This window comes from Hippocampus comes, unplaced genomic scaffold (assembly GCF_001891065.2).
Source record: "Hippocampus comes isolate QL1 unplaced genomic scaffold, H_comes_QL1_v1.1 scaffold67, whole genome shotgun sequence".
NCBI lineage: Eukaryota > Metazoa > Chordata > Actinopteri > Syngnathiformes > Syngnathidae > Hippocampus > Hippocampus comes.
Window position 1 is genome coordinate 1,752,173 of NW_017805221.1, and position 21,958 is coordinate 1,774,130.

Consider the following 21,958-nt stretch of genomic DNA (forward strand, 5'->3'; position numbering starts at 1 on the left):
GATCCGATTCCAATGCAGATGCACCTTTGAGGTAAATCATCAAAGTTTAAAGGTTGAGTTGAAAACAACGACACACTAGTGCTTATTGCTTTGTAGTCATCAATGATGTAGATCTGTGTGCATTGAGTGGACTTATGTGTGCTTGATTTATCTAGACAGGATACAGTCCCTGTCGTAAAAAAAGACCTTTTATTGCATACAATAAACTTCAAATTCTACTGCCACAAAAATATTAAATCATTTACATCGCTCTGAGAAGACCAATCCAAAGAGAACTACTTTGTATCGCCATTCTGAAAAGCAGTTTGGGATTTGTAATGTTAGGTTTGATTTCGTTTTGACTTTTTTAAGACTGCTACGTTTTAGTTTCGATGTCAGTAGTTTTAGTATTAATTTTAGTGTGTTGTGTGCAAAAAAATAAAATAAAATAAAAACAACTGTAAAGCCATAATTGTCAAAAGTCTATTTGACCATTCTTCTTCTGTAAAGACAAAGAGAAATAAATACATTAAAAAATTATCCCCGATAACTCATGTGCGATATTGAAAACGAAGGACTTTTTTGCGATAGTTCTAGTTACTTTTATAACGTTATGATCCCCCTGAAAGACCAGGTACCAAATGCACTGCCCGCCTCTGGATCTTAGCTGTGCGTCTAAAAACAAATAAAACTTTCCAGTAAGTCTTGCACAGTGGTTCCGCATGATTGAAATCTGGATTTATTGAAATAGATTCACTGTGTACTTAGAATGTTCTGTACATTTCAAAAGTTGCACATTTTTACACTGAGCCCTGTCAAGGAGCTCACACTGTAATAATACATGCTCCATGAACTCACCTTTTCCACTCTACTAGATGTACAAATGTATCACTTTCCTGAAAACATCACTTGGGGAAACATTTTGGCCTTTTGAAAACACATATTATAACCACACACTTTTTGTGATGCGGATAATATTTTTCAGAGAGTGCACAGGTCCGGGCCTCGGCTAACTGTGGTCTTGCATTGCTCCAAAGAGGCAGACTGTCCTTTGATTCAGAAGGCAGGAATCGAGATCCGGAGACACCGATGATGACTCTCCAGTCTGTCCCAATGGCAAACGGAAAGCAAGCGGAGAGTCTCTCGCTTTTTAGTCGCGCTCATACCGCCGCCGTGGCCGTAGTGAGTTTGAGGGCATCGGACAGATTGCGCTGCCGGACTCTGGTGTTGCCGATCAATTCCAAATGCGAATCGGGTACCCATCCGCGATGCCGGTCGGACAGTCTGGTGCCCTCGATCCAATCTGGGGAAACCCGTTGAAAGCGATGAGGAAAAAAAATCACCGCCGATTCAAATCGGTTCGAGGTTTGAGATGGCCTTACGGTCGCTGCTTTGTTGGTGGACCAGGATGATATCGGCTTTTTCTAACGACAACTCATCCGGCTGCTGGGCCACAAAAGCTCTGATACACTGCATCTGTGGGAAATCTAAAAAGAGACAGAAAAGGAGTTTGTTTTAAGAGGCGGAACATCACCCATGACAAGCAATTCCTTGGTCGATCTTTTGGTGTGTCTCCTGAACCCATATTTTAGGTAAAAGGGACCTTTAGATACATCACCGTGTGATTTAAATGCCCCCACCCCCAAAAAAAAAAATAATAACGGAACAATCAAGGTGACACTATAATACACTCGCAAGAAAAAAAAAAAACATTTTAAGACAAATAACTCCATCCGGGCGGCCTGGTGATCCAGTAATGAGCGCGTCGACCTCACAGTGCAGAGGTCGCGGGTTCGATCCCGGTTCTGGCCTTCCTATGTGGAGTTTGCATGTTCTCCCCGTGGAATGTGGGAGAAAAACGGAGTATCCGGAGAAAACCCACGCAGGCACTGGGAGAACATGCAAACTCCACACAGGAAGGCCAGGGGCTCTGATTCCAACCCATGACCTCTGCATTGTGAGGCTGACATGATACCCGGTCGACTACCGTGCCGCCCACCAAAAATTATTATGTAATTAAAAGGTGATTTATTAAAAAGCCTCCAATTAATTAGATTTTGTTTTTTAATTGAGGTGCACCCCTATTTTTTATACATTTCAGGACTACTGTATTAAAAAAAAAAAAAATTCTAAACAAGTAAGTGGAGAAACGAGCTTGGTCCTGGAACGAATTAACCTTTTCAGTCAAGGCACCACTGTATGTCAGACAAACATTTTGGAATTGACGCGAGTGCAGTTGCGTGCCAGGAGTTTACACACGGAAGGAGACGACAAACACGTGGCAATAAAAAACAGGCGTGTACTTGACTTGCATGTGTTATGTCTGTCAGGAAGCTAACAAGTAAAAACTCATTGGCACTACTACATGCGATGAGACTGTTGCTGGTCAGTAATCCAGATAGTAAATACAAAATTGGGGGACGAACCTTCCAGATGCAAGTCATTTCATGAAATTAAACAGAAGTAAATGCACCTCAAATAATTGTCCGGCCACACCTTTATATTACATAAGAAGGCCGTCACTCAGATTTGAGGCCGGAACCTTCGCAGGGTGAGGTAGACATGCTCAACACTAGTTTGCCATGCTTGCCTCTAGTGCATGGCATAACGCGGAGTAAAATTCGAGTCTGCAATGTAATGACAAAGTCAAAGATTCGCGCACAGTTAACGAGTCATTAAGGAAGCGGCGGCACTCGCAGACCAGGAAGCATTTACCTTGTGCTGAAGAAAAATCCACTTCAGGGTGAGGGCGTGAAAGGGCGGATATCCAGCGTAGCTTATCACTCCTGAAGGAAACAAAAGGAAAAAAAACAAGATACAATTTTCCCGCCGCCTTTTGTGACTTAACGCCACCGCCGTCTCTTACTGTGTGTCGGTCCTGAGCAGCAACGACTTGTGCGACATGTGCAGCCGGAAGAGGTTCTTCTGCAGGGAATGAAGTTTGACGCGGCAGTTCTCCGCTCGCAGCTCCACCACGGGAGCGTGGTCGATCACCGTAAATCGGCCCCCTCTGGAAGAAGCGTCTCACATGATTAGAAATTACAATTTGGGGAGAAGTATGCGCGCGAGAATGCTGAAGTGCTGATGCTGAACCAAAATGTCTGCGCAGATCCAGGGGGAATGTGAGACCCCAAGTTGGAACTGCTTCAATCAGTCAGGAAATGTGAAATTATGGAGAGGGGGGGGGGATATTTCAAATCTGCTTATTTGGGAATTTTATTGTGAAAATCCCGAATGAGCGGAATATTTTCAAGTTGAAATGGTTGACTCAGTCGAGAGTTGTGGAAGGAGGAGATCAATGTGTAAAGCAGCTCTTCATTTTGATCAATGAAGAAAATGAGGCGATTTGGGCAAGGGGATAAGTCGTTCCCGAGGTGACGCCCATGAGCTGAATATTTGGAATCAGCTGGAGTAGTTTGAAGAAATGTGGAAGGGATGAAAATGCTCTCTGAAATTGGGGATTTTATTGTGAAAAGAGAACTTTGAACTTTTTGGGGGGCGGGGGGTGTTTTTTTTTTTTTGTTTGTTTTTTTCTTATGAGGCGGATGTATAGAATTCCCCCAAAAATAGTTTGAATGGGTGAAATGTGGAAGATGTGTGTCCAAAAAAACTTGAACTCACTCTTTTTGTTGCGAAAGCAGCAAGTAGTCATTGAATAAGTGCATGTAGATATTCCTCTCCGTGTCCTTAAGGGAGAAATCCATCAGTTCGGTGACTGGTCCCTCCCGTACCAACCTCCGAGACTGACTGATGAGAGGAAGAGTCTGCAAAAAGCAAGACCATATTACCGGCATTGATCACCACTGGGAAATTTTCACAGAAGTTTCAAAGGTCATCCCGCAAGTTTTGACCTACCCTGCATTCAAAGTCCACCTTGGCACTGAGGGACACCAGCGACTCGATGCTTTTCATTTGCGAGATGCTGTCATTGCTCTCTTGGATCAGCTAGAGGGCACAAGAGCAACGGTCAACTCAAACTTGACTTGTTCTGGAGCGATTGGAATTACTGTACGTGTCATGAGTACATCGCAACAAAATTCACTGCACAGTCAAAAGTCCAAAAAACAATGACCAACAGGGGGAGACAGATCAAAGAAACCTGCACAGTTCCCCAGACGGCACCCGGAAAAAAAACCTAAAAAAGGGGAGAGGGAGGGAGGGGGAAACAAGCCCCAAACTACAGTGGTACGTCTACTTATGAAATTAATTGGTTTTCAACTCAACTCAACTCAAGTGTATTTCTAGAGCACTTTCAAACGGCCATTGCTGCATACAAAGTGCTGTACATGGAGCAACTAACATATATACAACAATAAAGCAATAATCAGTAACCAAGATGGTAGTAGGCACCAAACAGTAAAACTAAGATCAAATCTGAGTCATGCTGAGTCAGTTCTGGAAGATATTTCTAAACTAGAAAATGTTATAAGTAGAGACGCCTTTTTCATGTAAATGCCCTAATCCTTCGAAAATGTCCAAGGCAAACATCAGCATCGTGAGCGATCGCCCGACTGGTGAACACTTTTTGTGGGCAATTCACATTTACGTAAAACTATCCGAACACCTCATGGGCCGAGGAGCGAATGACGAGGACGTTGCATCGATGCATATCGATCTATTTATCCATCTACACATACAGACACATTCGGTCGAGAGGTCCCTCTTAACCAATGGGATGCCAGGAGGAGCCTACATAATAGCCAATGGCAGAGCAGCTAGAAGTATGTTGCGTTCAGGAAACTCGGAGCTGCGACGAGCAGCCCATTCTGTATTTTTACCTTTCGTAACTTGAAATTTCTTTCCTAACAAGAGGCAATATTTTCCTGTTGAGGCGTTTCGTAACTTCAAAACTTCGTATGAAGAGACGTTCGTAAGTAGAGGTACCGCCGTATGCTTCTTTTAGGGAGGGGTACAGAATGAGTATGGGGGGGGGGGAACTCAGCAAACATAGCATGTCTCGGAGACTTGAAGATACGTGTGAGAGTGAGGGGCTATCGGGTGGGAGCTGACGTAACGGCCCAGACACACTGAGCGAGGGACCGCATCCTCCTCGGCACACTTGGCCTGCCAATGACTTACTTGATACGCCTTCCAAGAAAGTGAGAAATGCTCCGGAAAAGCCTCGCTCATTTGGCCAATGACACTGCATTGACAGACTTTGGCAGACAAGGAATTTACCTTCTCCAAAAGTCTCAAAGCTTTAATGGCCTGCGTCGCTTCTGGAGTGCCCGCAGTTGTTCTCTTCACAATGTTCTGGAAAGGAAACAATAGAGCGTTTGTCAAATTTCGACATACACACACCCAGAATGTTGTGTGTTCCTGGATTCAAATCAAACTGGGGGCTAAAAAAAAAAAAAAAAAGCCTCACATACTCATGATTTTGAACTGTGGTGATGTTTTGCCTCAAAAAATAAAAAAATCCAAAGGCATCAGAACAAAGCACTCGAAGACAGACAACCTTGAGCTTTCGGTCGGACTACGTCGTTAGGAAGCACCAGAAACCCACCTGGACCAGCAGCTTAATTCGCGTAATTCTTTGGAATGGCAGGACGAGGAAGGAACGAAGGGGAAGTCGCTGACAAACAGGACTCCTCTCCAACTTCTCCACGATGCGCTTGAAGCCCGGATTCTCATTCCTAAAAAGAAAAGCAGACGTTGAAGAGTTGAAGCCTCGCGAATAACGCCGGGGCAGGCCAACGAGGTGAGGAATGTCTTACATGAGTCTCTGGTAGGTGGCGTCCTGATAGGACTGGTTGGTGAGGTAGGGCACATAAACCATCTTGAAGCGCTGGCAGTGGCGAGCGATGATGTCACACACCGTAAAGTGCATGATGTCCGACTCCAGCCGCTCCTCCAGCTTTGCCAAGAAACTAAGAAACAAAACAGCGGAGCTGCTGATTGGCGGCCACGTTGAAATGTTTTCGATTTGTGTCTGCTTGTACACGGATCTTTGTGCTCAGGGGCCACGTTTCGGTTTGAAAACAAGTCGGTCTTGCGCGGTAAATGCAATCAATCATTCGCATTTCTAAATTGCATTTACAAACAAAGAATTCCATTGTAACAAATTATTTTCAATCATAAGTACACAATGGCGTATTTTTCTTTCACTAATATTGACTAATAGTGCTGTATTCAGTACCCAGAATAAAAGTATTAATAGAAATGAACGAATGCAGTGTGTATCTTTTTCTCATTTGGTTCATTTTTTTAAATGTTGTTTTTTAATGAAAAACTCACAACGTCAATTTAAAAAATATTTTTTATTTTGGTCAAATATTTAGTGTATTTTTTTTCCAAATTTGTGTAAATAGTTTATTTTTTTTGCCCGCCCCTGAAGAGCCGCATCCCATCTGACCTGTGGCTGATGGCACGGACGTCGGCCAGCCGGGAAAAGAGCCAGTTGCGATCCTGGGTGGTCAGTAGCACCCCAAGCGTTTTGGACTTGACGAAATGCTCGACCACAATGTCCAGACTGCGGCAGTAGGACGCCTCAGAAGTCACCACTTCAAATCGCACCTATCAGAGACAGGAAGAGGAACATGGAATGTCAGGGCAGAACGCACTTCGGCCGACGGTGACTGATGCCTGCTGTGCTCTCGCTGACGTCTTTTTGACATGGACTGGAAAAAAAAAGTGGAAGTGAGCCCGCTAATTCTTTAGAAAATGTAACTGGGAAAGACAGACGTTACTCTTCAAATAAATGCTGATGCAATCGCGTCTTCTGCGAGCAGAACGATGGGGAAAGTCCGGTCTTTCTGTCATATTTTTCGGAGCCTCAGTTGCAATGGCAGAGGGCGACTGATTCATTTTGGCCACACCCGTTTAAAGCGACGTAAAATGACGCCCAGAAACCGCCTGGTCCCGAGGATCCTGTGGCACACCTTTTGTCATTTGTTTTCAGTTGCTTTACCAAATGCCTTGAAGGAATATTCATTTGCTGTTCTGTGCAGAGTTGCCAAAGTTGGTAGGCCTTGCAACCTGTCAGCCTTTCTTCCCCTTACATACTAAATAAATGGTGTCGTTTGTGCTCTTGTATGTAAATTTACAACACTGGTCAACATATTTCTATTATATGATAAAATCAGAGATGCAAAGTAGATCTTGGGTGCAGCGCACAGAAGCTGAAATCTGATTGGACAAAAAAAAAAAAACATTGATACATCAGTCCTGGGAACAGTTCAGTCAATCGAAACTTGATGACTAGGCATAAATTCACACAATTTCAAGAAACTAATACATTTAGGTTGCAAATGTAGGTCCACGTCTGAAGGCCTTGCTGGCTCTTCCCATCGACCACTGCTTCGAGGCTGTGTTTCTGTATACGTTTATGTGTGGCTTTACCTCCTGCAGGCGCCTCTTGTCCTCCGGGAGGTCCTCCAGCTCGTTGCTACTCCTGACTCCCGGCAGCTCCCGCCACAGCGTGTTCGACTGCGTGAGCGAGATGGAGAGCCGCGGCGATGTGGGCCTGCCCTCACTTCTCGGGGGCTCGGGCAGAGGTAAGCTTCTCACGCTGGTGATGGAGCCTGTGTGGGTCAGGGAGTGGGGATGCGGGACCGGGGGCAGCGGCGGGAGAGGTCGACGGGCCGGAGGCGGCGACGGAGCGGGAGAGGCCGAACCGTCCTCGCCAACCGAGAGGACATCAGAGCGAGACTGGCGCAGGATCTCAAAGTTCTGGGCCGCCTCGCTGTACTGCTGGTAGAGTTGGGCGCGATCTGTTGTCGTGAGGAGAAAATGAGGGCAAGAAGAGGATGTAAGAAAAAAAAAAGAGGTACAGGAAGTTAGAGACAAGAAGCTAAAATTTTTTTTCTGAATGTGGCTACATATTTACATTTTAAGGTCTTTGTAATTTCTCTCGAGGTTCAATGTAAACTTGGACTATAATGCATTCACATGAATCCTATCAGCAGATTTTAAAACACGAGCCTACATATTTGGTATACAGTTCATTGCTACTATATATATCACTGTATTATATGAATGTACTTCACACTTTGCATTAATTATACAAATAATTAGACCATTTAATACATCTCTATCGTTTGGGTTTTTTTTAGATTTACGTTTTGTTTTCATTTTTTTATTTTTTTCAATCCCTCCTCAATATGACTGTTTTGCTTACTTTTGTATGTTTTTTTTTTTGGTTGGTATTTTGTTGTTTGTACAACACTATAAATACATTTGTTTATGTGTGGCTTTTGTTGCTGTTCCAAATTAAAATCAAGTGAGCTAGCTGGCTACTTACCTACCTACATACCTAGAAACCTAGCTTACCTATGTACAGTATTAAGCTAGCAAGCTACCTACCTATATTGCTAGGTATCTAGCTACCAGTACCTAACCATCTATCTATCGACCCGTCTATCTATCATCCTTCTCATTTACACACACTTTGCTGGAATGCCAAGTCACAGCTGCAGCTGTTTTTCCCGCAAGTTTGTCGATCTGAGCGCTTGCGCAAACCTGACGACTATGTCAATCAAGAGCACCCAGGCTTGTTTACTTGGCCAAAAAAACCCTTGCTTTCCATTTATGTCGTTTTGGTAGAAAATGTGTGTGCGGTCAGAGGCAGGGGTGGGGGCTTGAGCCAGCATTTCTGCCCAGATGAATCACACACGCTGAAGGGAAATGAGCCAATGCGTCACGCTTTTCCCGTCTGCGCGCAAGGCCACAGATAGACATTTGAAGATACGCTACCCCGCCGCCCACCAACTAATACGCCCGATTAAGATTTATTAGTAAATTATTCCGAAAACAAGCGGGGAATGTTTTCTCACTGTGGAGTTCCATTTATTCATCCTTCCATTTATTCATCCTTTGGCCATTTGGGCCAAAAATATTAACCTAAACAAGCCTAAATTCAACATTATTAAAGAGGAGCAGGGTCGGAAAAGAACAAAGTGCCACAAGAAAATTGTTTTGTATTGACTAAAGAAGTCACATGGATAGAAATGACTATTTGCTGTATCACCAATAACACAGAGGTGTGTTGTAAGCTGTTTTCGTGAAATAGATTGATCTCCTGAGCATATCTCGACTCACATTGGACTAGTTTCAGCATGTTTCACAACGGAAATCGTTCATCCTTGCACGGAGACCAACACTCCTTTACTTAGGTTATGATGTATTGCACCGATGGCCAAGGTATGGCCATTTGGGCCAAAAATATTAAACTAAACAAGCCTAAATTCAACATTATTAAAGAGGAGCAGGGTCGGAAAAGAACAAAGTGCCACAAGAAAATTGTTTTGTATTGACTAAAGAAGTCACATATTCATCCTTCCATTTATTCATCCTTTGGCCATTTGGGCCAAAAATATTAACCTAAACAAGCCTAAATTCAACATTATTAAAGAGGAGCAGGGTCGGAAAAGAACAAAGTGCCACAAGAAAATTGTTTTGTATTGACTAAAGAAGTCACATGGATAGAAATGACTATTTGCTGTATCACCAATAACACAGAGGTGTGTTGTAAGCTGTTTTCGTGAAATAGATTGATCTCCTGAGCATATCTCGACTCACATTGGACTAGTTTCAGCATGTTTCACAACGGAAATCTGAGATACTCACTGAAAAACTTTGAATTCCTTTTCCGTCTTCCGATTGTGTCCAAAATGTTCCTAAAGAAACACAACACCAGTCGCTTGTAAACCAAAAAACTACTCTGGATGATTTGAAATGAGTCTTGCTTCAGCATCAAATATGCAAAATGTGTTTTCTCGTCTACAGTTGACCTTCGGACTCACCTCAGCTCCACCTCTCCCCAACTTTTACTGCGATCATCCTCGTCTGGAAGCAAAAAGTGTCCGGGTGTTAAAATTTTATATAACAGCATTCCCATCAAAGTATCAGAGTGCGAATGGTCAAGTAGTTAAAAAACAAAAAAGAAAGTCAGAAAATGAAATGGTCCAGTAGTTGAGTTAGTAAGAAGGACTTTGGTGACAGTGACTGATCCAATGTGCTCGACTTGCACTACTTCTCCAATCATCTTTTCAGCTTTTGGTTTCCTTCACTGCCTCCAGTTGTTTCCACCCACCACCCAACCACAATTTTACCTGTGATGCATGCGCTGCAAAATCAAGTGACAGTAAACAGGAGGGTTCTGATGGAAATCAAATTGTGAGATTCGGCCATCAGATGTGGATTTTGTGAGGAGGTGATTAGACGACAAAATGATTCTAGGAATTTGAGGATTTAGGGCGTTGATCAAAGAAAAATGAGATCAAAATCAAGTATTATACAAGGTGCCTCCCCCCCCCCAAAAAAACCCACTTGAAATATGAGTTTCTGAGTCAGTACACGTCCTAGGCAAACAAAATTAAATAAGCGTTATGCTGGAAATGAACTAAATTCAGTGGTAGGAAGAGATGAACGTAGTTTATATCTGTACTTAACTCGGGCATTGATTTTTCGACAAACAGATGTCTGTACTTTCTACTCACATTTGACATGTTGATTGATTGATATATCCATATATTTAAAAAAAAACATTGAAGAACGTGAACTCACGGTCATGAAGGTGGTTCAGAGAAACCAGACACTCGCCTGATTGATTGATATATCCATATATTTTAAAAAAACATTGAAGAACGTGAACTCAGGGTCATGAAGGTGGTTCAGAGAAACCAGACACTCGCAGTCTTCTGACAGACAGACCCACCCCCTCAAAACAGCCTAATTTCAGATAATTTAGGCAAGAATTGGCCATGTTAGACCACAACATTATATCAATTTTTGGGGGGGCACCTTCTAGATTGCATGATTGAAGAAAAGAGGGGCGGTGCTCATCGGTGAAACCGAGAATCAAAACATCAGAATCAGGGACTGCCTCCTCTTTGGTTACCTGTCGTAGTGAATATTCGAGTTCTGCGATCCCTGGCAAGACCTTCCTCCTCTTCCACCTCTACAAGCATCTCCTCTCTTCTTTCGGTGGTTTTACGGATACCCCGTCTCCTCAGACGGGCCTCGGGACCCAAATCCCGGAAACTGCAGGTGCTCATCAGAGTGGCGCCTCCCGCTTTCCTCGCGTCCGGGTCTGCTCCATCTGTGCTACACTCATCGGTTTCTGATTCTACACTCGGTGAGCCCTGACCCTCTGGGAAACCCGTTTCCTCATCCTCCCTCTCCCCTTCTGCCTCATACAGCTCTTCATCCTCATCGTCATCGCCCTCTGTGGAGGGCATGAGGGCATCTGACTGAGACTTATAGTTGAGAATGGGGCAGCTGCTCGGCTTGTACAGCGTATTGCTCACGCACAAATACATCTCCATTTCCTCCTGTCTACTCGCCTCTTTCTCAGTCTCGGACGTCTTGACCTCATCATCCGCCTCCTCAACCATTTTCACGTCTACGGCTACCTTCTCTGACCGGAGATCAGGCTGAGGCTCAGACTCTTTATCCACTGCCGGGTCGTGATCCTCCTTGCCTTCTGTGTCTAACAATGTGTCAGCATGAGTGTATGCGGATGTGTCAGCATGCATGGCTGCGAGCTGGCCGGCATGCATGTTTTGCTGGCCCTGCCCCGTACCTCTCAGCCCCTCCACCTCCACAGGCTCTTCCTCCTCCAGCTCCGGCTCGGGTTCGGATTGCAGCTCATCCTCCCTCAAGCTATGGAGGTGCATCTCCGCGGCCCCCTGCGCAAGCTCGTCCATTTGGCTCGCCTCGGTCTGAGAGAGTCCTTGATCTGCTGAGCTGGGGTCCTCTATCACGTCCTCCCCCGAGTGTCCCAGGATCTCCCGCACCACGTTTTTGGCCCACTTGAGGTGAGGTGCTTGCGAATGCCGCTTGGGCTCCTCAGACATGCTCCATGCTCCGCTCAACCGTATCCGAATGGCCTCTTTCTCTTCTGGGCTCATCGCTTCGACGTTCAGCCCTTCTAAGGCAGGCAGAATTTGCTCAAGTGTCACTTGAGAGCAAACATCGCCGTAGGGATTCCTCAGGAGTCCGTCCCTCGCTTCAATTTCTTTACTCTTTTCCCGCCATTTCATGAGGAGTTTTTCAGTCTGCGAGTCCCTTTTAAAGGGCCCGATTTCGGCATACGGGTGCTCCGCTTTCTTCGCTCTCATTCTCGGATCGTCTTGTGGAGAAAGTAGTTGGCGGCTGTCGTCAGTACACCTGTTGCTGTCCCCGTCAGCCTCCTGCTGGCTGTTCGTCACATGCTCATCATTCCTCCTCGATGACGGACACAGGTCATCCTGAGGCTGCCAGCTGACATCATCGCCGCTGTGATGAAGACTTTCTGAAAGGAGGTTGTGTCTTTCGCCTTCTTCCTCCTGCTCGGCGAGTGACGGCGACATCCTGTCAGACTTCGGTTGCGGTAACGTTTGGCCGATCAAGCAAAAGACGTACTTGGGCTTCTTTTCCTTCCCGGCGACGTCCTCCTCATTAGCGTATTCCTCCCTCATGTGTTGCTCATGTCCAGGACGAGAGGGCGTGTCGTTTGCATGCCCACCCTCCCAGAAATCCTGACAGTCCAGAAACTCCTCTCGCTCGTCCTCGTCGTCGCCGCCGCTCGAAACAGTCACGAAGCCGTCCTCTCCCGAGTGCATTCGGTCTCTGTCTGGCCTCCACCCTATCTCACTTCCCTTTTCACTCTCCTCGCTGTTGCTCTCTCCCTCCGCATCCCTGTGCAAGCTTAGCCCCATACCTCCATCGCTGCCAGACAGATGATCTAACTCCCCCCGGTCGTCTTCTCCGTCTCCACTTACCCCCTCCCGTCTCCAACTCTCAACACGTCCTTTTTCTGCTTCCCTCTGCTCTTCTCCCCTCCCCTCTTTCAACTTTTCGGGCCTCTCTCTGTCTACAAAGTCATCCTCTAGAGACGACTCTTTGCTATTCCTGCCCCTCTGCGGTTCTAACCACATCCGTCTCTGCTCCGGCACACCGGCTGCCATCTCATTTATGTCAATCTCATACCTCCTTGGCTCCTCTCTCTTTGCTCTCTGCACACTCCTCCCGTCCTCCGGTTGGCTTTCCTTGCCCAAGTCCCGCTCTTTGTAGCCGTCTCTGCCTCGCTTACGTCGCGTATCATTGTCCATATCACTGCTCCACTCGCCACTACTCTGAGATCTTGGCGGCGTCCTAGAGGCCGCCTCCTTGAGTGTTGTGTCATCCCACCTCGAGTCAGCCTCTCTTTCCTGTCTTTGCCTTTCCTTCCACGGCCCGTGCACCCTGTAGTGCTCCTTCCCTCTCCTGTCACCCGACCGTCTTCCCCCCTCCCATGCGACTCTCCCGTCGACCTCCCTGTATCGCCCCCGGTTCCTCTCCTCCCCCCTCTCGCCACGATCTGCGTCTGTGTTTCTGCGCCTGTCTCTGTCCGGCTCCCTTGCCGAGCTGCCCTTGTTGTCCCCCTCACTTCTGCTGTGTTGATATGCGAACTCCTCTCGCTTGCCGGTGGCCCTCGCTTTTTCCCACCTTGTTTCTCGTTCGCCGGTGTCTTCCTCACTCCTTGTACCCCTCCCTCCGGCTCTCCTGTAGGTCCTCTCCTGCTCCCAACGGTCTGGATGCATCCCCCCGTCTCTTCGACTGTGCGGTGAGGGCTTCCTGGCCTCCCTTCCTCCCATGTTTTCCCTTCTTTTTGCTGCATCCCTCTCTCTTGTGTCCCTGGAGCCCGCTGACTGCAGGACGTCTCTCCTTTTTTCTCGGAGAGCAGAGTTGGACTCTTGATACCTCTGCCTGGATTTTTCATAGCTTCTCCATTCACCTCTTTGTCGCTCCCTCTGCTGCGCGGTCTCTCTTTCGCGCTCCCATCCGACCGTCTCAGTCCTTCTTGGCTTGTCTCCCTGGTGCCTCTGCTCGCGTCCTTCATCCCGTTCACGACTTCTACTCATCCTGGGAAATGTGTCACCTTTCTTCATGTCCCATTCCACCTCCCTCTCAAAGTCTCTCTCCACATTTGACAGCGGCCTCCCATTGTTCCTTTCATCTTCTCGCCTCTTTTCTTGGCCGGCCTCCCTCGGCCTGGTCTTTGGGCCCCGGTCTCGCTCGTAGTATCTGTCGCGGGGGTCTGTATCTCGGTACCTGGACTTGTCTTTCACTTTCTCCACTTCTCGATCCCTCCGACCCTTTTCGTCTTGGCTGCTTTCCCACTCTGACTGGGCAGTCATGGATGGCCTTGGACTGGGATCCCTGGAGATTCCTCCGCCTGGCTGAAGCTTCCAGTCTGACGTCCTTATGTTTGATAAATTGTCAATTGGCCTTTTGGTCCCCATGGTACCATATTTTGGAGAACCTTAAAGACATTTCACACAGTTTAGTCACAAAATAATCCAAATCAAAAGACAAGTTGAAGTAACAGCTTATAGAATGAAGTACAAACAAAGACTTCTCAGCAAGTTTTGCTGCAACAACTTGAGAGCACTGTGCCGGTTTCAGACAGTTTTATGCCTCGCTGTTGCAACGCTGAATGATACATGGTAGCTTAATGCAGTCTGCCTCCAGTATAAAGCGCAAAAATGGAGACACGGGCCCAAGAGGTGACACCCTCCTACAGTTTGTTAAGAATGCAGCACAAACCTGCAAACGCAGCATACCAAAGGAGGCCTTCGAGTAAGCGAGGGCCTGTTGCACATAGGCACGGCATTTAACATGTAAGTCATGACAGAGAAAGATCCGCGTTGCACCGAGCCAGATAAACACACACGGTGGTGTTTATGTGAAACTCACAAGAAGATCGAAGCCACTCACCTGAATGTGAAGTCGTGGGGAGAACTGGTCTCCCCCCCACCCCCTCCGGTCCTGCTCAGCCCTCAAGCATGTGGATTGCACAACATAAAAATATGCATTCTCTGCTTTCACATCGTCCTAGGTGACTTATTAAATCTCAAACATGTTTCCAAATGAAGCTGCGTCTCTAAGAGCGATGAAAAAGCCTAATGTTTACGCCTGAACTCTCCTCCACTTTCTTGCTGCCTTCTCTGGCTCTCCCCACCTCCTTCTTCAAATTCCCAAACAAGTCTCAACAGATTGACACTTATCTTCTCCCCTCCTCCTTCAACCCCCTTGTGCCTTGCCGTCCTCTATAAGCCGCTCTCACTGAACCGCTTTCTCATAAATCATACAAAAATTTTGCAGGGTCCCGTCCACTTCTTTTGCTTCTCTCCCTTTAGCCGCAGCATGAAACTCCCAGGAACAAAAGTACGCAAGTCGCTGGCCGTGCTGTCCTGCCCCATTCTTCTTTTACCAAACACAGGAAGTACACCTCCTTGGTGTTTCGGGCTCAAGCAGATGATTGGTAGATTCAAGGTAGCCGGGTGTGGCTGCACAACTCGCGCACACACACACTCACAGCCAGGTAAGGTAATAAAGGAGCGGGGGAGGGGAGAAAGAGAATGAAGTCTCACTGAGGCCTTGGAAAATAACACTTGCATTCCCTCGAGTGGTAGGAGGGAGGAGAATGAGAAGGAAAAACACATCTTTTGAAATTGTTGAAAAATAGATTAGGCAATCACAGAGGGGTAGGGGAACACTGCACTCATTATCATTACGGCACTTGTTTGTGATTAAAGATGACTTGTTTTTGTGATTTATCACGGGTGCAAATGCAAGCGCACAAAGCATGAAGCAGGCAAATAGTTTGGAATGCATTTTATTGCAAATTGGGGCTTAACTCATGTTATTGTCGTTATTGTCATATTTTGAAACTTGACTGTTTCTGATTTCATTATTTTATTTTCTGCCTTGTTGCACACATTCTTGGCACTAATCATGACTATGATAGATTGAAACTTATGCGCAACCAGAGTTGATATATTTTTGTTGGAATGCTAGAGCAAAGATACAGGCCCAAATTTGTTCAATTCTTCGGGATCATAAATTCTACAACTGGAGCCCTGCGCGCTGCATTTAGAGACGGGCATTTTTAGAAGTCTTCTTCCCCTAAGGAACTAAGGAAATGCATTCAGCTGCTGTTGAATTGAAGGGGCTTCCCGGTATTTTTTTATTTTATTTTTGGCGGGGGGGGGGAACACAACTGACGTGCAAACGAACCTCTTTACATTTGATTGGTCGACCACATGATCAGGACATTGGTCCCGTTCACAATGAGAGGAGACAATCGAGATGACGTCAAGATGAGTCCAATCAATGCAGGTGCTAATCTCTAACAGGCTAATGGGTATCAGTTTATCAGCTGATCTTGTCATTTCAAGACATTTTTGTACTGTCGTCTGCTGACCTGATTAAATGCAGAGGAAAATGGCATTTATTCCGCTAGAGATTAAATGGAATGTTTAAAGCATTTTCAATGTTGATTCGTTGCCTCAATTTAAGGAACCTAAAATAACTGTTGGAATTGTGTTTAAAAAATTTCAGACTAAAACAACCTTCAGAAAGAACCAACATAACCTTGTGAATGCAACATGTTGGAGGCCAAATCTGAGGAGAAACGTGTTGTCGAGAGTACTCTATGGTTGTTGTTGTTAACAATATTGGTGTTATCAAATATATTATCAAACATTTTTATAAGATATCAACTTTCATGTGTGAAGACAAATAGTCTGCATCCTGTGAAAGAACCACTTACACAACTATGTGCAAGCCAATGGGGAAGCAGACCTGTGGTGTTAGAACAGATCAGTGTCCTCCTTGATCCTTGGTGAACTTCAACAAAACCACCCGGTCCTTTGATGTTTAATTCTTCTAAAATTATACAAACAGTGACAACCGTAAGACTGCATAGTCTCAGTTGAACTATTTAATGGGTGCCAGGAAGATTGAAACATAACTCTGAAGTCTTTTTCTGCCCACTGCGGGAGAAAGTCTAATATGTCCAAAATGGTTCCTACTCTTATACTCCCTCAGTCACCCCCACAAAGGAAGATGACTCTGCCTATAGCCCATGTGACAACGTGTGACTCCACGGTTCTAACTGGTTTTAACCTGTAAGGGTGCAAGAGTGCAGCGAGAGAGGAAGATGTCGAGCCAAGAACAAAGGTCACAGCGACACAATGGGTTGGTTCGAATCTATTATACTCCTTGTTACATCTGTCAAGCTTTGTAGAGGATGACACGATGTAAAAAGACATAAATGAAGAGAGGTTAAGTCACCCCTAGTAGTTTTTTTTTCTTGAGTGGTGTACTATTTTCAAGTTCATAAAAGAGGGTATGCATGCATCATGAAGGTACTATTTGGTGTGCAGAGGTTTTTCCGTTGTACTGAGCAAAATGTGTATTGCATATTCTTGACAGTAAAAAAATAAATTCATTGAATTTAAGTTCATTTCGAAGTCTGGGCTTTAAAGTGTTGACTCATTTCTTCTTTCTCTGTCATTTTTTTTACATATTCTAATTAAGTGGCGACTGTAGTTGTGAGAAACATGCTAAAAATAAATAGTTTGTATGATTCAAATGTTTCCACACAATGACCATTTATTTCCCAGTATTGGCCTTTTCTATCGTTTCAGCGACGCTTCCGGTCAGCTGACTTGGCAGACACCTTCTGGCATCTGTCATTGGTGCCTTTTGTCACGTGATCGCATGTTTAGTTTCACTTCCGCACTCTATTAACTGTTCTGCTTGCATCACTTTGGCCGCTCGGTTGACGTTTAATACATTTCCCGTAAAGCGATAATCAGCCTACTAAAGTTGCCGAGACGTTTGAAGCCTTGCGTAATGATGCCATTATTTCACTTAAGCGCAAATATGAAGCAACGTGTCCGTTAAAGTCAACCAGGAAGTGCGCTTCAGTAACTGGCTGCTTGGACACGAAACTGCAGCTAAAATCAGAAATAATGCAGGTAAGTTCACGATATGGCCTGCTCACACTTTCCCCCTGGATCCTCATTTGCTAAGCTGAACGTACAGCACGCGCTTTTTTTGGAGTACGTATGGAAGGTGAGGCAACTGTTTGGCTTGCAGCTCAAGTGTTTGTTTACGCTTGAAGAACTCATTCACCAGTAAAGGGTTTGCTTGATCCTTAAATACGTTTCCCCCCCTCACTGAAAGACCTTGAAAATTTTACGTTATCATCAAAATAGCTGTTTCAAATTGTCACGTTGTTTTCGTATCCATCAATTAGAACTTTAAATCAATACTGTATTTGGAGTATTTAAAATGTTTCATTCATTTAAAAACAATGTTACGTCAGTATTTCGTAAGTTATTGTGATGTATAGCCGGCCCCTATCGACTACTGTTCATTTAGTCAATAAGAGGTCCTAAATGTGAAGGAATTAGTCTTCACAAATTGAAAAAAAAATACAGTACCATTCCCCATGCTGCACTCTAGTAGTGTCACACTGATAATACTTATGGTTCATGCTTAACAATCAGGGCTCATATCAGTTTATCTCAAACTTTTTAAATCAAGTACCTCCATAATGACCAACCTTAACATTATGGTTTAAAAAATGACCACTGTACTTAAAAATATAGTGGAAAAATGTAGGGTGTAATGTCATGCATGTAAGCATTAAATAAAAATTGTACCTAAATAAAACATTATTGAAGCGTAAATGTATTGGAACTTAAAAGCGAAATACAACTGAGCTCGACTTTAGCAATGATTTTTTTTCACATACCACTAGAGGCAGCCTGGGTACCACTAGTAGTACTCATCCCACAATTTGAGAAATGGCTTTAAATAATAGATTGTGTATCTATTTATGTATTGCACTTGCACAAAATTCTTTGCATATGAAATGAATATTCACATGATTAGAAATGTTACTGACTAATACTTGGAATGTCATCTGCTGATCATTTCGTCGCTGTATAAAATAACTGAAAATGAAGTGTGTCACTGTGTGTTAAAATAAAACAAATATTCATTACTTCAGTGCATTGCATGAGAGCCACCGATTGATGGATACACTGTATTTTTTTCTTGTCATTTTACAGGTGTTGATGCATCCCATTGGGGGCTGCCTCTTCATGTGGACACTGATAATACAGCTAGTCCTGCAAGGGAGTGGTGTGTATGCTGACGATGCCACCAAGAACTGCAAGCTCACATTTGAGTCCGAGTCAGAACGGAAAGTCCTCCAGCGAATAGAGCCGCTCAGTCACAAGAAGTAAGTTGCACCTCAGACTTCCACGAGCAGTGTAAAGGTTCACAAACGTAAATCTCGCTCCCCATAGCTTCACAGCGGAGACCAAGATTGGAGAGGACAAGTACTCGTACGTATTCCAGTTGTGCGGCGACGCAGGCGGCGTTCCCGGAGCCGGCGTCATTCAAGTAGAAGGCCAGAAAACGGAGAAGAAAGTCACCGTGATCGGCATGTACAATGCAACAGAAGTCATCGGAGGAAGTGAGTTGCTCTTCTAATACATATGCTACGTCCCCACAAACGTATTTTGCCAGTCGTCTATTCATTTCCTTCACCTTGAAAATGTGTCGCTTGTCTTGTCTGGGTTTAGTTCCAAATTAGAAGTATAAACATAAAACAAAGACAATGACGCATTGTGTGTTTAATCAAACTAGATTAAATGTCTTTCTTAATTAGCTTAATGCTAGCACACAATGCATGGACTAGTAGCAAAAATTTTAGTTTGTGAATGACATTTTTGCCCCCATCTCCTTCCTTGCAGGTGACTATGTGTGGCTGGTCTACGGCAACGGAGAAAAATACGACACGCACTGTTCCCAGGAACAGAGGAAAGCCATCCTGATGATTTTTTGCAACCGCAATTTGAACGTGGTGAGTTGGTGGATTCAGAAGACAGATGAGAAACAAAACAAAAGGCCATGCCAGTGATGGGAGAGAAGGTGTCTTTAAATATCCGGCGCAAACATTGCCTTTATAGTCATTCCCATCCATTCCCAAAAATAGCATATGCATCAGTTTGGGCGAGTTATCATTGATTCAACTTCACATTTTTGGAGGGGGTCAGTAATGAAAAGGGTGAGATGAAAATTTGACCAACTTCCCCTCATCGTCAACCTCTTATTTATTTGGGTCTGGAGCCAATTTTTGTTGTTGGGAATAATAGAAATTGAATAAATCTGTGTTCGAGACAACCTGCCACCGTATAGTTATTGAAAACAACCAGTTGACCTTTCCGAAGGAACGTTTGCTAACTTCATGCTACCACACAACACAAAACGCCATTGATGGGCTGAAAAATAGCAAACCTTGAAGCAATGGATATTTGAACACAAAAGCTGCAGCAACATATGTAGACCCCCCCCCCCCCCCCCCCCCCCCCCCCAGTGTCATACCGGTCATCGTCTGCTTTTCCAGGGCCAGCTGGAGGTGGTGCAAGAAAACAGGGAACGGGAGCAGAACTGCTTCTACCAGTTCAAGATTGAGTCCAGTGCTGTGTGTCCGGCTCTTGAATACAAGCTCAGCACTGGCTCCATTCTACTCATCATGTGAGTATATCGCAGGATGTGATGTTGTACACTCAACCCCAGTGATGAACGGCATATCCCAGTTAGGAGGGTGTGCACACTTGTGCAACCACATTATCTGTTAGTTTTACCTACCCTTCTTGGGACGTTCATTCATTGAACATGTTAAAACGTTTTGAAAATACCTAAGGTTTTTTTTTTTTTTTTAATCACAAAATGTTGGCATTTGAATACCGGCGTGTCAACTTTGTGTATCCACTGTGCGTACACCCTTTCTGATTTTCATTGCATCTTCCAGCGCATTCTGCCTTCTGACGGTTTACCTGATTGGAGGTTTCCTCTACCAGCGGCTCATCATGGGGGCCAAAGGCATGGAGCAGTTCCCCAACTATGCTTTCTGGACAGAGGTCGGCAATCTCTCTGCAGTAAGTCCAAATGTTGGCGAAGCCAATTGGCTTCAATTCACGTAATCTCGGCTGAGCTTCGTCTGGGAGACTCCCTTTTGAAAGTGAGGGACAATTTCAGCCTTCGCAGACAGCGAGATTTGCTTCCATTTACCAGTCATGTTTTCAGAACATGTCCGCCGTGCCTCCGGAAGGACAATTATGTAGCCAGTCGATCAACGGTGGGAACCCCGCGCTGTACATTTTGTTCATAAGCATTGTCTATTCATCTCCAGTTGACACGTATCTTGGCCAAGTAAAAAAAGTCCACCTCTTCAACTCATTCCCAACATTTTCAGAATAAAAGCCCGAAATTTGAAATGATTGCACACTCACCTCCAGTGTTAACCCATTCCATATTTTTCAGTGTCATCCCAAATCATTCCACATGGTTCTGTTTACTAACGTACTGTACGCGATCCGCTCAACAGGACGGTTGTGACTTTGTGTGCCGCTCACGAGATCGAGAGGAACCCCCGACTTATACGGGGGTGTCCACGGAGCCCTTGGACGAGGACCCGGACGAGCGAGACGACCACTTATTGCCGATGTGACCTGGCATCGATCAGCTTTTCGCCGTGAGACTTGACTGACAGCTTTGATGAAATGGCTTGTAGGCAAATTCAATTCTCGTTTCGGTTTGAGTGCGCGTTCATACGGCATGCAGGCCGCGCACCTCGTTTATGTGAGTGATTGCTCGAGGTTTACACTGAGGTTTCTTCTCAAGAAATCTGCAGGCACTATACTCTCTCTCTCTCTCTCTCTCTCTCTCTCTCTCTCTCTCTCTCTCTCTCTCTCTCTCTCTATCTATCTAAACTTTAGTTTATGACCGGTTACGTCATTTGAATGTTCATTTTAGCCATGACAGGGCTTGGACTTTCATACCTGTCGTTCAAACGCTTTCACTTCTCCTGTCGTCACCGACTGTTACGGAAGGTAAATGACCTAAAGATTTGAAATATGTGTAAAACAACCTCTGATCAATCCAAACAATTTCCCCGTACAGCTCTCCTAAAAGTAAACAGATGTTCAAATATGGTGTAAGAAGAGAGATACATATGTATGAATCTATTTTGATCAATGCCCTTTTGCTGCAAATGACCAAAAAGCTATTTCATTCCAATCCCTATTTCCTGTCGCTTGATGATGTCGAGGGACAGCCAATGAAATGAACATTTTTTTGTCTTTTTGGGTTGTTTGTTTCTACATTCATATCATTTATTTAAAAATTGTAATAACTTCCCTGTATT

The 21,958-nt window shown here is 44.9% G+C and overlaps 2 protein-coding genes across 2 annotated transcripts; one reads left to right on the forward strand and one right to left on the reverse strand.

The window, feature by feature from the left end:
* Nucleotides 1-695: 695 nt before the first annotated feature.
* Nucleotides 696-15,825, reverse strand: arhgef5 (Rho guanine nucleotide exchange factor (GEF) 5). Its single transcript, XM_019868940.1, has 15 exons — nt 14,662-15,825; nt 10,820-14,206; nt 9,723-9,765; nt 9,547-9,596; nt 7,321-7,691; nt 6,335-6,495; nt 5,697-5,849; nt 5,486-5,615; nt 5,158-5,232; nt 3,835-3,924; nt 3,601-3,743; nt 2,846-2,989; nt 2,695-2,765; nt 1,362-1,466; nt 696-1,282 (listed from the first exon to the last, which is right to left on the reverse strand). Exons 2-15 carry the CDS (start codon nt 14,184-14,186, stop codon nt 1,140-1,142), a joined length of 5,046 nt encoding a protein of 1,681 aa, XP_019724499.1. The 5' UTR covers nt 14,187-14,206; nt 14,662-15,825; the 3' UTR covers nt 696-1,139.
* Nucleotides 15,826-17,453: 1,628 nt separating this feature from the next.
* m6pr (mannose-6-phosphate receptor (cation dependent)) lies at nt 17,454-21,471 on the forward strand. The gene is made up of 7 exons (XM_019869003.1): nt 17,454-17,711; nt 18,813-18,985; nt 19,053-19,222; nt 19,503-19,612; nt 20,156-20,286; nt 20,564-20,690; nt 21,140-21,471. Exons 1-7 carry the CDS (start codon nt 17,706-17,708, stop codon nt 21,260-21,262), a joined length of 840 nt encoding a protein of 279 aa, XP_019724562.1. The 5' UTR covers nt 17,454-17,705; the 3' UTR covers nt 21,263-21,471.
* The last annotated feature ends 487 nt before the right edge of the window (nt 21,472-21,958 follow it).